Raw genomic sequence first — 13925 nt, forward strand, 5'->3', positions numbered from 1 at the left:
TATATCTGAATTTTCAGGTATGTGCTAGTTAGCAGAGTTTCTAAAGCATTGCTTTCCCTGCACTGAATTTGTATATTTATCACTTACAGTTTTTCCCTCCAAAAGGGCTGCAATATTTCTGAAGGCAGTGATCATGTCTAAATATTAATACTCTCTCCCCATTTGCAAGGTTTTTTTTAACCTTTTTAAAAAAGTTTATTTATTTTCAGAGAGACGCACAGAGAGTGAGAGCAGGGGAGGGGCAGAGAAAGAAGGGGAGAGAGAGAGAGAGAGAGAGAGAGAGAGAGAGAGAGAGAGAGAGAGAATCCCCAGCAGGTGGAGCCCATCATGGGGCTTGAACCCATGAACCGTGAGATCATAACCTGAACAGACACCAAGAGTTTGACGCTTAACCAACTGAGCCACCCAGGAGCCCCTATTATTATTGAGTTTTGAGAGATCTTTATATCTTTTGGAGACAAGTGCTTTATTAGATAGATAATTGGGAAATGTATTCTCTCAGTCTGTGGCTTGTCTTTTTGTTGTTTCATAGTGTCTTTCTTTCAGAGGAGTTTTCAATCTTGAGAAGAGTCCAATCTGAATTTGTTCTTTTATGGATCATGCTTTTGGTGTTGCATCTAAGGACATGTTACCTTACCCAAGGTCACAAATTTTTTTCCCGTGTTCTCTTCTAGACGTTTTATAGCTTTAGATTTTATATTTGAACTGATGACCCATTTTGAATTAATTTTTGAATCTGGTGTGAGTTGGGATTGAAATCTGTTTTGTTTTGCGTATAGATGTCCCATTGCTCACCACCCTTCTCCACAGACTTGCTTTTGTACCTCTCTAGAAAGCTGGTTGTCCATATAGGTCTTCGTCTCTATTCTGTTCCATTCATCTATTTTTCTCTATACTAATACTCTATTGACTTGACCATTGTGATTCCAAAGCTATAACTTCTTGTTTTGTTATTTTAGTGGTTGTTTTGGGATTTGTAATACAGGTTTTTAACTCATCACAGTCTAACTTATGTACCTCCGAGGAATATTATACTTACATGAGAACATTACAACTGCATACTTATATTATGTCCTGCACTCCCAAGCTTGGAGCCAATGTCATATGTTTTACTTCTATCTGTTATAAACCTTACACTACATGGTTATTATTTTTGCTTTAAGCAGTCAGTAAATACCCTTTTTTAAAAAATCATGATCTAATAAATATGCTCTAGTTACAAAGATCTGAGGATAATGTTGTTTTGAAAACTGGATAGTTTCCACAGACAAGACATTTTAGAATAACTGAAAAAATTCAAGAATCTGTTTTCCAGTGATTTTTTTTCTATTTTCTTGGAAAAATATAAACCCTTCTTATTTTTGCTAATTCTAAACTTCATCCCCCAGAATCCTCCTTATATTAATTTGGACAAAGCATTGATCCTAAAATAGGTATTAAATTTTTTAGAAAACTATGGTAAAGGAGTAGAGGCTCTAAAAACCAGAGAATTTTCATTACTTGATCTGGAAAGGATTCTCCTTGTCTTTATTTTCAGTACAGAACAAAAATAAATGTGTATAGGCTTTTAAAAAATCCCATTTTAACTTTCTCCACATTATTTTTTTTAATTTAATTTTTTTATTTTTTTAAATTTACATCCAAATTAGTTAGCATATAGTGAAACAATGATTTAAGGAGTAGATTCCTTAGTGCCCCTTACCCATTTAGCCCATCCCCCCTCCGACAACTCCTCCAGTAACCCTCAGTTCTCCATATTTATTATTTATTTTTTTTATTTTAATTTTAATTTTTTAAAATTTACATCCAAATTAGTTAGCATATAGTGCAACAATGATTTCAGGAGTAGCTTACCTTAGTGCCCCTTACCCATTTAGCTCACCCCCCCTCCCACAATCCCTCCAGTAACCCTCAGTTTGTTCTCCATATTCATGAGTCTCTTATGCTTTGTCCCCCTCCCTGTTTTTATATTCTTTTTGTTTCCCTTCCCTTATGTTCATCTGTTTTGTCTCTAAAAGTATTCATATGAGTGAAGTCATATGATACTTGTCTTTCTCTGACCAATTTCGCTTAGCATAATACCCTCTAGTTCGATCCATGTAGTTGCAAATGGCAAGATTTCATTCTTTTTGATTGCCGAGTAATACTCCATTGTATGTATATACCACATGTTCTTTATCCATTCATCCATTGATGGTCATTTGGGCTCTTTCCGTACTTTGGCTGTTGTTGATAGTGCTGCTATAAACATGGGAGTGCATGTATCCCTTCGAAACAGCACACCTGTATCCCATGGATAAATGCCTAGTAGTGCAATTGCTGGCTCGTAGGGTAGTTCTATTTTTAGTTTTTTGAGGAACCTCTCTACTGTTTTCCAGAGCAGCTGCACCAGCTTACATTCCCAAGTAAATACCCTTTTAAAGTTATTTTCATTTCTTTGTGTGAAACCTGTCTTCCATCTGCTATCATTTTCTTTTGCCTGATGGATTTTCTTTGGCAGCTTTTATAGTACACACCTGATGGGTGACGAATTCTTTCAGTTTTGGTATGCTTGAAAAAAACCTTTATTTCATGTTTATTTTGAAAGATATTTTCTCTGGATATAGAGTTTTAGGATCACAGTTTCTCTTTCCTTTTTGGTACTTCACTATTGCTTCAGTACCTTGTTGCTGGTATTATTTCTTTTAAGATTTTTTATTATTTTTAAGTCATCTCTATACCCAACCTGGGGCGCGAACTTACAATTCCAAGATCCAGAGTCACATGCCCTACCGACGGAGCCAGCCAAGTGCCCCTGTGCTGATATTCTTTCTAATGGCTAACCTGCTTTAACTCTTATGTTTGTATCTCTGATATAATGCATCCTTTGTTTTTCCCTAGATGCCTTTTAAGCTGGAGGCGCAGAAGTTTTTGTCATACGTTTTTAGTAAATCCAGTACATGCCACATCTACACTAATATTTATCTCTTCTTTTTTCACATAGGCCTGAAGTGTTAGAAGAGTCACTTCCGGTCCCCCAAAAGGGCAGTTTTCTGACTGTTCAGTGTAACTGCAGTGTTCGTGACAGCTGTGAATGCCATGTGCCTGTGCCCACAGCCAAACTCAACCACACTCTTCTTATGTATTTCAAAATCACGTCTGGTGGAGTAATTTTTCAGTCACCTATGATGTCAGTTCAGCCCATAAATGTTGGTAAGTTGTGTATAAAAGAGATAATAGATCTAAACATCAGTCACACAAGCAGGTTAAAAATTGCTCACAAAATGTTTTTTTTTTTTCAATAGTTTATCTTGCTTTCACCAGAGCTGTAAGGATGGTAAATGTGGTATGAGGAACTATTAAGAGTAGCTTCCAGAATGTTTTAAGCACAATATAGATATCTCTGCAGTTGTTAAATTCTTTCTTAAAAACGTTTTTTCTTATCGCTTCTCGGCCTTTTGGCTAAGATCAAGTGTAAAAACGTTTTTTCTTAAATCCTGGATCTGTGCAATGGATACGTGTCATTTGGTTATTCCTGTTTTCACTTATCAGATAATAATTTCCAAAAATAATCAGAAGCTTGTTTTTTCCCTGGATTTCTTCCTTCAATAAATGTTTCTCAGAGGCTCATGTGTGTCAGCCACTGACCTAGGAGCCAGGGAAACAGTGGTGAATGAAACAGAGTTTCTGCCTCATAGATCAGAGACAATATTAAGCAGACAGGGATAGTAAAAAAGTAAACAACTAAATAATTTGCTGTACAAATCTGATTATAAGAAAAACTCAAGTAATAGGTTATGGCCCAGATTTTTAGTGCAAAGATTCCCAAAGTTTCTTTTGATCCACTTGAACATATAATTACAAATGTGAATAAGATAGGCAAGTGTTCACTTAATGTGATTATTAACCCAGTTTTGTGTATGTACATATATATAATATGTAATGTAACAGTGTTACTATTTTCCACTTGTATTTCTTGAAAGCATTGTATACAAACTCCTTACATTGCATCATGGTTTTTGACATCACAAGAGCCACTTTTCCAGGCATCTCACACGGTTTTTCACATGGCCTCACCTTCATTTCTTTCTAAGTTACTGAACATGACATCTGCATATGTAGATTTGCATATGACATATGACACATGAATGCATATGACATCATATTTTAACATTAGGACTTTCATTTTTTTTTTTAACATTTATTTATTTTTGAGACAGAGAGAGACAGAGCATGAATGGGGGAGGGGCAGAGAGAGAGGGAGACACAGAATCTGAAGCAGGCTCCAGGCTCTGAGCTGTCGGCACAAAGCCTGATGCGGGGCTCGAACTCACGGACCGTGAGATCGTGACCTGAGCGAAGTCGGATGCTCAACCGACTGAGCCACCCAGGCGCCCTGACATTAGGACTTTCAAATAATTTGTCTTCTAGGGATATATTTTTGGTCTCTACAACATAATTATGATGATGCCTGAACAATTCCATCATGAAATTATACCACAGGAAAAAATATACATAATATTTATAAAATACTGTTATGTTCTCTTTTTAAAACTAATTCTCTCAGGTGATTTTTAGAAGCACCTGGAGCCAGAAATGAATTGCATATTTAAAAAAAAAATAAAAGTTAAGATGAAGTTCTATGATAGACTTTATAAGAAACTTAGAAAGAGTTTTGTTTTTTTTCAGTAATGATTTTTGAGAAAAAAAAATCTTTCCGTATGCTTGGGCATATATGATAATGTCCCAAAATTTTAAGTTCCATAAAAGAAGTAAGAGATGGAGAGTGTCAGGTGTAGTGACTATTATTTTAGCTATGGAGGTCAAAGAAGACCTGTTTTGGGAGATAGCAGTTGGGCTAAATGAAAGAGAAAAAACTGTGTAAAAATCCAGAGCAAAAGGTGCTCCATGCAGGAAAAATAGCACCCATGAAACCTCTGAGATAGAATGAGCTTGGCAGTTGGAGGAACCAAAGAAAAGGCCTCTATGTTTGGGCTGAATGAGGTAAGGGAATATCTGGAGATGTGGTCGGAGAGTTATTGGGTTCATATCGTAGGCCAGAGTTACAGAGTTGGATTTTATCCTAATTGCACTGGAAGCTTTTGAACCAGGAGAGTGATATGGTCAGGTATGTGTGTCTGTGTGCATGTTTAAAATTTGCTCTGCATGTGGAGAAGAAAGTTGATGGGGAAAAGAGGAAGGATAGTTGCAAGAGTGGAATCAGAGGGCTCAGATAGGAGGTTATTGGAATGACCTAGTTGGTTTAGGGATGTAGCAATGGAGAAGAAAGAAATGGTCATAGTTGGAATTTATTTGGGAGATGGTGTTATCTGAGATTTCTAGTGGATTTGGTACGAAGGAAAGAGAAGAGCCAAGGATAACACTCAGGCTAGGACCAGAGCATGCCAGTGAATAGTGGTACCATGTACTGGGATGGGGAGATTTGGGGAGGATCAGGTATGACACATTAATTTTGAGATGCTTATAGATACCCAAGAGATGCTGAGTAGGCATTTGGACATATGATCCTAGAGTTCAAGGGAGATATATACAGGAGTATTTGGTGTATAGATGTTTATGGGATTGAATAAGATCAGCCACTTAGAGTTCAGCGAGGGAAAGACTGAGGCAGTCAGAGGGAAAAGAGGAGTAAAAGAACATGGTGGCCTGGAACCATGCAGGAACAGTGAGCAGATATGTGGAATGCCACTGAGAGGTGGAGTGAAATGGATCAGACAGCTGATACTGGATTTGGAAAAGGGTGGTGATCTTGATAAGAGAGAGGCTTTCAGTGGATTGGTTAGGGGGTAGACCTGATCAGAGTAGGTTGGTTAGGAAGATGGGACACAAAGTGGGCGGAATGAGTAGTGCCAATGCTTCCAAGAGATATTGCTGTGAAAGAAGCAGGTGGGTGGCAGTATATCTAAGACTGGGGACATAGGTGGTTCAGGGAAAGATTTATTTTTAGATTTCTAATATTAAGGAATATATCTATACAGGCAGGAAGTGTACAATAGTTTATAATTTTATGATTTCTCTTCTGTTTGATGGCTTTGTTTTGTTTTCTTTTTGGTCATGAGAACTCAGTGAGTTTCACCTATTGTTTCTAGACTTTAGTGTTTATCTGTCCCTGCTTTAAAATAATTAAAATTTGTAATATGTCACATAAAGTAAAAACTTTATTAATTTTGATTCAAGGAAAAGAGAAAAACTATGTCTAAATTCTTGAAAATACAGTGTGTTAAGGGATGCCTGGGTGGCTCAGTTGGTTGAGTGTCTGACTTTGGCTCAGGTCATGATCTCATGGTTTGTGAGTTCAAGCCCCGTGTCGGGCTCTGTGCTGACAGCTCAGAGCCTGGAGCCTGCTTTGGATTCTGTGTCTCCCTCTCTCTCTGGTCCTCCCCTGCTCATGCTCTGTCTCTCTCTCTCCTTCAAAAATAAATAAAAACATTTTAAAAAAATGAAAAGAAAATACAGTGTATTAAAAAACAGTAATGTGCCATTTTAGTTCTTGAAAATGAAATGCAAATCAGTGTTTCAATGTAATGACTATTTCTATGTATGTAAGTTCTGCTAGTTAAAATCTTAAAAACACAAGAGATGTGCAAAAAGGACAAATTCATTATCTGTTTTCCATCATTTTGTCATTTTTTCTAATTTTAATACATACTTATGAATATTCTTTTGTTAATTTCAAAAAAAATCAGGAATCCAAGTACAGATGTTGTTTGATAAACTTTTTTTTTAATTTATTTTTATTTATTTTGAGAGAGAGATAGAGAGCAAATAGGGGAGGGACGGAGAGAGGGAGAAAGAATCACAAGCAGGCTCTGCGCTGTCAGTATAGAGCCTGATGTAGGGCTCGAACTCACAAACCGTGAGATTATGACCTGAGCTGAAGTCAGGAGTCAGACGCTTAACTGACCGAGCCACCTAGGCACCCCCAATAAACTTACAATACTAACAATATTAAACATGTTCAATATTCTTCTCCATTATCATTTTTAATGGCTATATAGAGCCCCTTATAGGGATGAGCCATTATTTCTTTAGCCAGTCTTTTATTGTAAGATGTTTATATTGTTTCTACAAATAATTTAAAGGTTATGTGTTTTTAATTTCTTTTTAATGTTTATTTGTTTTTGGGAGAGAGAGAGAGCACACAAGCAAGGAACAGAGACAGGGGAGATGGGTTCTGAGCTGTTAGCACAGAGCCTGATGCAGGACTAGAACTCATAAACTGTGAGATCATGACCTGAACTGAAGTCAGATGCTTAACTGAGTGAGCCACCCAGGGGTCCCAAGGTTATGTGTGCTTAAAACTACACACACACACACACACACACACACACACACACACACACACACACACAAAATCTATACACAAATGCATATTCATACATAAACACATGCGTATACATACAAACTCAAATCATTTACTAAGCTAAACACATTGTTAGACTATGAAACTCTATGCCCATTTCTCCTGACAAGCCAGGGCCTGCTAATGCTATGTTTATTGCATGTAAAGTATGCATGCTGTGGGTTATTTGAATTGGTGCATCTAGATTACTGTATCTCAAAGTTAATAGGTTTGCTGAAGTTTGCATGCATATTTGTGTGAAGTTTTACCTGAAAACTCTGTATGCATTTTCCAAGTAGTGCTCTGCAAAATGCTGTTTTTCTTTGTCACCCACTAAAACAGTGGGTGAGTGTGGTAGGGAGCAGCTTCAAAGAAGTTTGGGGAATGCCAGTTTAAATAAAGTTAACAGACTTTCTTACAGCAGGAATTCACGTTTATCAAAACAACCTCATTTACTGATTTACAGTTTTTACCATTTAGGGAGAAGGAAAGGAAGATGTGTGGATTGTTATGGAAAGATACAAGGAGGAGACCTAATATTTTGGTTCTGTAATTAGCCTTTGCTTAAGGTTATCTTTTAAGTAGTTAAAAGATTAGGATCTGCTAAAAATTCATTTTGACTTTATTTTATGAGTATCATGAAAATTGCTTGACTTCAAAATATTCTCTTTTCCTTAAGTGAAGCCTGATCCACCATTAGGTTTACATATGGAAATCACAGACACTGGCAATTTAAAAATTTCTTGGTCCAGCCCAACATTGGTACCATTTCAACTTCAATATCAAGTGAAATATTCAGAGAATTCTTCAACAAATATGAGAAAAGTAAGTATAGTTTAAATTGGAAAAAAAATTAATGTTTATTTATTTATTTTGAGAGTGAGACAACTCTAATGTGGGAAGAGGAGAGAGAGAAGGAGAGAAAGAGTCCCAAGCAGGCTCTGTGCTGTCAGCACAGAGCCTGATGTAGAGCTCGAACTCATGAAATCATGAGATCATGCCCTGAGCCAAGATGCCCTGAATCGAGATCAAGAGTCTGATACTTAATGGAGGCAGCCACTCAGGTGCCCCAGTAAGTATATTTTAGTAAACAAAATGGAACATTGAGAAGCAACTGAAGATACGGCGCTTTCCAAGTCCCATCTCAAATGCCCTTTGCTTGCCAAATGTACATGGCTCTTCTGGAGCAGAACCAGCTGTAATTTAATATTATACTTGCTTTCATTTAAGATCAGCCTAGGAGATGACCATATGAACAGCATGTCTGCATCTTTGGTAAAATGCTTTTAGAAAAATTGTTTGATGTTGCACAGTATCTCTTATGTATGGATCCATGTTATATATTGAGGGGTATGACAAATTCTTCCCAGAATTTAGTCCGAGAGAAAGTTCCACTTCCAAAAAGAGTTTATGTATAGATTACCATCTTTCTCCGTCTCTTCCCTCTCCCTCCACGCACGCACGCACACACGGCTAAAGGGCTATAGGAAGTCCAGTTACAGAAACTTGGATTCATGATCATAATCCTTTCTGATTTTACAATTCAAACTTACTTTTTTTATTGCTCAAGATATTTGTTTACATGGAGTGCATGCATTTGTAGTGTAAAGTGTGTCAAATCCCTTTTGCATCGTTTCAGTGTTTATTGAGTACCTAATAGGTGTTAGGAACTGTTCTACGGGCATCAGGATGCACTTGGTGGTAGAACAAACTGGATAGGGGAGCTTGAGGGTGCTGGTGGAGATGGTAGGCTGTAGCATTAAGTGGAGGTGGGGAAGACCTCATTGAGAAGGTGACATTTGGGCAAGGATTTGAAGGAGGTTCGTGATGGAGATATATGGGGGAATTCGTTTCCAAATAGAGGAAACAGCAATTCAGAGGCCATAAGCTGGATGAGAAGCTAGAGGCCAGGGGAGTGAGTGAGAGCAAGAGTAGCAGTGGATGAATCAGAGAGGAGTAGGAGAGGAGAAGAAGGAGGTCATAAGGAGCGTGGACTGTGCATGGAGTTTGGCATTTTCCCTTATGAAATGAATTGTTATATAATTTAGATATAAAAACTGTCTTTTTAACTCTGGGCCAGTTTTTTAAAGACTTTATTTTCATGGGGCGCCTGGGTGGCTCAGTCGGTTAAGCGGCTGTCTTCGGCTCAGGTCATGATCTCGCAGTCCGTGAGTTCGAGCCCCACGTCGGGCTCTGTGCTGACAGCTTAGAGCCTGGAGCCTGTTTCAGATTCTGTGTCTCCCTCTCTCTCTGACCCTCCCCCGTTCATGCTCTGTCTCTCTCTGTCTCAAAAATAAATAAACGTTAAAAAAAAAAAATTAAAAAAAAAAAAAGAAGAGGCTCTGCCTCTTTAAAAAAAAAAAAAGACTTTATTTTCATGAAGAGCAGAAAAGGAATCCTTAGTGCCACGTGTGGGAAAAGCAGAGTTAAGGCTTCTCTGGGCTTCAGCTTCCTCATCTATAAAACGGAGATAATAGAATTTGAAATATAAGTGATCTGCTATTGTGTAGTACATTCCTAGCGCTTTTCACCCTTTCCCAGTTTAAGAGGCCAGGGAGTTCAGTAGCTTTGGAGTACATCATTGGAAAACTGAATTCATTTGCTAAGCAGTTCTTAGTAGTGGTTGTCTTATGCAGAATTAAGTCTCTTGGATCTCTGCTCTCTAGTGTATAAACTATATTTTGATTCACTGTAGCTTATCATCAAGTTCAGGTTTTTAAATCATTCGTGCCCTTCTCTGTGAAGTTTTATTCTAGGAATGTTTGCTATTCTCTGTCCACCCCTGCTCATTGATTCCTACCATGTGTGTTTATTGGAGATGTCAGTGGTGGCTTAAAGCTCTCCACTGACTTCAGCTGTGTCTCTCAAATTTCGAAAGGTCAATATTCATTATTATTCAGGTAAAAATATTTCCTGTCACTGTGATTTTCTTCTTGGACTCATGGGCTCTTTAAACTTTTATTGACAAATGTGCAAATGAATTCCACTGGGGCCTGCTAACTATTCTGTAAGATTTCAATTCTTTGAAATTTGCTAAGGCTGCTTGTCATCAATTTTGATAAAGGTTCCACATCAACTTGATGCTCTGATGTTTTCAAATATTTAATAGGCTGATGAGATTGTCTCAGCTACATCTCTGCTGGTAGACAGTGTGCTTCCTGGGTCTTCATATGAAGTTCAAGTGAGGGGCAGGAGACTGGATGGCCCAGGACTCTGGAGTGACTGGAGCGCCCCTCTGATCTTTACCACACAAGGTAGGATTGCTAATAGTGGCTCCTACTGAGAGGAGAATATGCTTCCTGATTTTGTCTTTGGCCTGTTATAAGCATCTTAAACTTTGTGGCAGTCAAGGAGGAATGCAATATTAATGTTTTATTTAAATTTTGACAGGTTAATTTGTTAATGAAAACTTGTGTAAAGGTTCCCAAGTTTACATTCATCCATAGTAGTGTCTTGCTGAATTATTCTTTCTTACTCAAAAGATAGAAAGATAGAAAAGATAGAAAGGTTCCAAATATACAAATTCAGAACCTTACCTCTATTGATGTTTTTTGAATTTACATTTAGGTATATGTTTATTTATGTCAGGTATGTTTATTTGACATAAATTTCAAATATTCAAATTTTATTTAATTATTATATTTTACATAATAATAACATAATAAAATAATTTTTTTCCACTCTAGATACTTGCTTTTGAGAGTTTTCACTGTTAATTTGCATATTTTGAAAGTTAAGCTTAACATCAGAAAAACTGTGATTTATTCAGAACTACCTTGTGAAGTTGGGGCCCGGGAGCCTTAGAATAGTGCAACCCTGTCACATGCTAACTTGTGACCATAGGAAGACACTTTGTGGACCTTTGCCTAGTTGTCTGATCCATCAAAAGACCAAAATTATTCCTACTGAAACTCATGCAGGTTGATTATGGATATATAGAGACAAGTGCTGTCACTGAGAAGATAGTCAATACATTTAACTAAATAAGTTCATGTATTGATTGCTTACTATTTAAAAAGCATTGCTTAGTCAAAAAGTCTGTAGCATTAGTGGTTTAAGAGCACTGACTTTGGAGTCCGACAAGTTTATAGAAGTCCCGGCCCCACCACTTATTTGGAAAGTTTCTTAACCTTTCTATGCCTCCTTTCCTCATCTGCAAAATAGAGATGTCTTTATATGATAGAATGGCACAATTTGCCTAATGTCTGCACTGAATTAGAGGATTCTCACACAGCAAAGTTGCAAAAAAAAAAAAAACCACAAAAAACAAAATCAAACAAAAAAAGCCCCTGCTTCACAATGTATTACTTCTGTTGACGTTCATTGTATTACTGAGCATAGTTCAAATAAGTGAGGTCACTGTTACGGATTTGGAAAGCTGCCCTTAATATTTTCTTGTCCTGACCCTTAGTAAGCACTCAGTAAATAGTAGATGCAACCATAGTTTATAAACCACAACTCGATATTCAAAATCTCAGCATCTAATAAAGGTGAGAGGTTGACATGATACATAACTAATTGCATGAGCAAGGTTGTCAGAAGAGCTGACCAAGTGCTAGGCAATGGGAAGGATTGGTTCTCTCTAGGAAAGTCAGGAACCTTGTGGGAACAGATTTAGAAAACATGAATTTCTCATCACTTTTCCTCAAATAATTATTGAGCAATGTGTGTAATATGGTGCTGACAACTCAGCTTTGGGATTATTTCCAAGGAAGGTCAACTTTTCTACCTTCAATTATTTATTGTTGATTAATAGGACTTAATGATCAGCTGTGAGTTATGTAGCAAGGAATGAATTATAAATCAAATTTTAAAGACTATCCCATGGAAGTTTTTACAATAGTGGGATGGGGTGAAGTGGGTAGAAGAGGAGAGAAGTGGTCTGGAAACCTACTCTGAGTGACCCTGTGGCCCCTTTAACTCTGGTGAAACGTTTCTCTTTGAGAAAAAAATGGCTTTCTTCTTTATGATTTTACTTCTTAATTAGATCTGAAAATGTACCCTTTCTGAAGAAGAGGGAAATTCTAAAAGAATCATTGTTATTTTTAAAGCTTGCTAATATTCAACATTTTGAATATTCATACATTTATGCCTTTTTAGAATAATGGCTCTTAGCAATGTTATGTTTTTAGTGGGACTAAAATGAAATTTTTTTAATATTTATTTTTTTAAATATATTTTTTAAAATAAAATTTTATGTATTATGTATGTATGTATGTATGTATGTATGTATGTATGTATTTATTTATTTATTTATGAGAGAGAAAGAGAGACAGAGTGAGAGCAGGGGAGGGGCAGAGGGAGGGAGACGCAGAGTCTGAAGCAGGTTCCAGGCTCCCCACTGTCAGCACAGTTCATGTCAAACCCATGAACCGTCAGATCATGACCTGAGCCTGAGTCAGATGCTTAACCAACTGAGCCGCCTAGGTGCCCCTAAGATGAACATTTTGATCGATTATGATGTGATAGTTATTTGTGTTATATTTCATGTAAGATTTTGTTTTAGATTGTTCAGGTTTTTTAGAGCTTTGGATGGACATAGGCTTAGTTCTGCTTTACATTGTGCAAAATCCTTTCATACTACTATTACTTTCTTAGTTCACGGTCATTATGTGCAGGATTAAATTTGTTTGGTTTCTGAATATGTTGGACCATATTCTTATGCTTTTGTGCATACTATAAGATTTATTAATATGTATTATAAAACACACACATAGGCATATATATGCCCTTCCCTCTGCATATATTTAGTGTTTTGTGTACCTGACAGTAATAAAGATATGTTTTGTTGAGAAGAAACTTTACCAATTTATTTGCTTGTACAGTCTCTAACAGTATTACAATTAACACCTATCCTTTTACTTATTCACCACAGGTGTATCCCTCTAGTGACTTTAGACATCCCAAACAGAAATGTCTGAAAATAAGTTAAAAATAAAGCCAGACAGTGAGTAAACAGCCTCCCCAATGGGCAGAATTTGTTGATTTAGCAATAAGTATAAAAGTAGCTTACTAGTTTAACAGACTTGGATGGCTTAGTTGCCAGTGAGTGGTACCAGGTAAATATTAAGGGAAAGATAGAAACTTGCCAAGTAGAAAGTAGACTAGGGACACCAAGAGTGGGGAGAAAAGCCTACACACTTCAGTAGCTCCCAAGCATATTTCTGTGTTACAGTATCATCTTCTGTAATGATGTAATGATGGGTGCTGAATCACAAATCAAAGGTACAACGAGGTTCATACTTCCCTACTGAATAATAATCATAATCATAATCATAATCATAATCATAGTAATGACAGTTACAGGGTACTTCCTGTGTTTCAAGCACTGCTCTAAGTGCTTTACATGTATTATCATTTTATCCTTTTGATGCCCTGTGAGATAGGGTATTCACCTATGTCTCCCTGATACTCCCTTTTTGCAAACAGAGCAGTCGAGATTTAGAGAGGTTAAGTAACTTGTAAAAGTTGGCACAATCTAGAGCTGGCAGGCCAATCCCAGCGCTCATGTTTGTACACACTAATACAGTGATTAAGTGCATGATGTATATTTATGCAAGATTTCTGGTGTCACTAAAAATTG

The 13925-nt window shown here is 37.0% G+C and overlaps 1 protein-coding gene and 1 pseudogene across 9 annotated transcripts in view; both read left to right on the forward strand.

The window, feature by feature from the left end:
- The window catches only part of LEPR (leptin receptor), a 155007-nt gene that overhangs the window by 102908 nt on the left and 38174 nt on the right, over positions 1-13925 (forward strand). For all 9 annotated transcript variants that reach the window (XM_045035967.1, XM_045035970.1, XM_045035972.1 and 6 more), the window contains 3 exons: positions 2984-3192; positions 8022-8167; positions 10452-10596. In XM_045035967.1, coding sequence (XP_044891902.1) covers positions 2984-3192; positions 8022-8167; positions 10452-10596 — 500 coding nt within the window. The remainder of the gene's footprint in view (positions 1-2983; positions 3193-8021; positions 8168-10451; positions 10597-13925) is intronic.
- LOC111561992 lies at positions 3422-3552 on the forward strand (annotated as a pseudogene).

This window comes from Felis catus, chromosome C1, assembly GCF_018350175.1.
Source record: "Felis catus isolate Fca126 chromosome C1, F.catus_Fca126_mat1.0, whole genome shotgun sequence".
NCBI classification, from domain to species: domain Eukaryota; kingdom Metazoa; phylum Chordata; class Mammalia; order Carnivora; family Felidae; genus Felis; species Felis catus.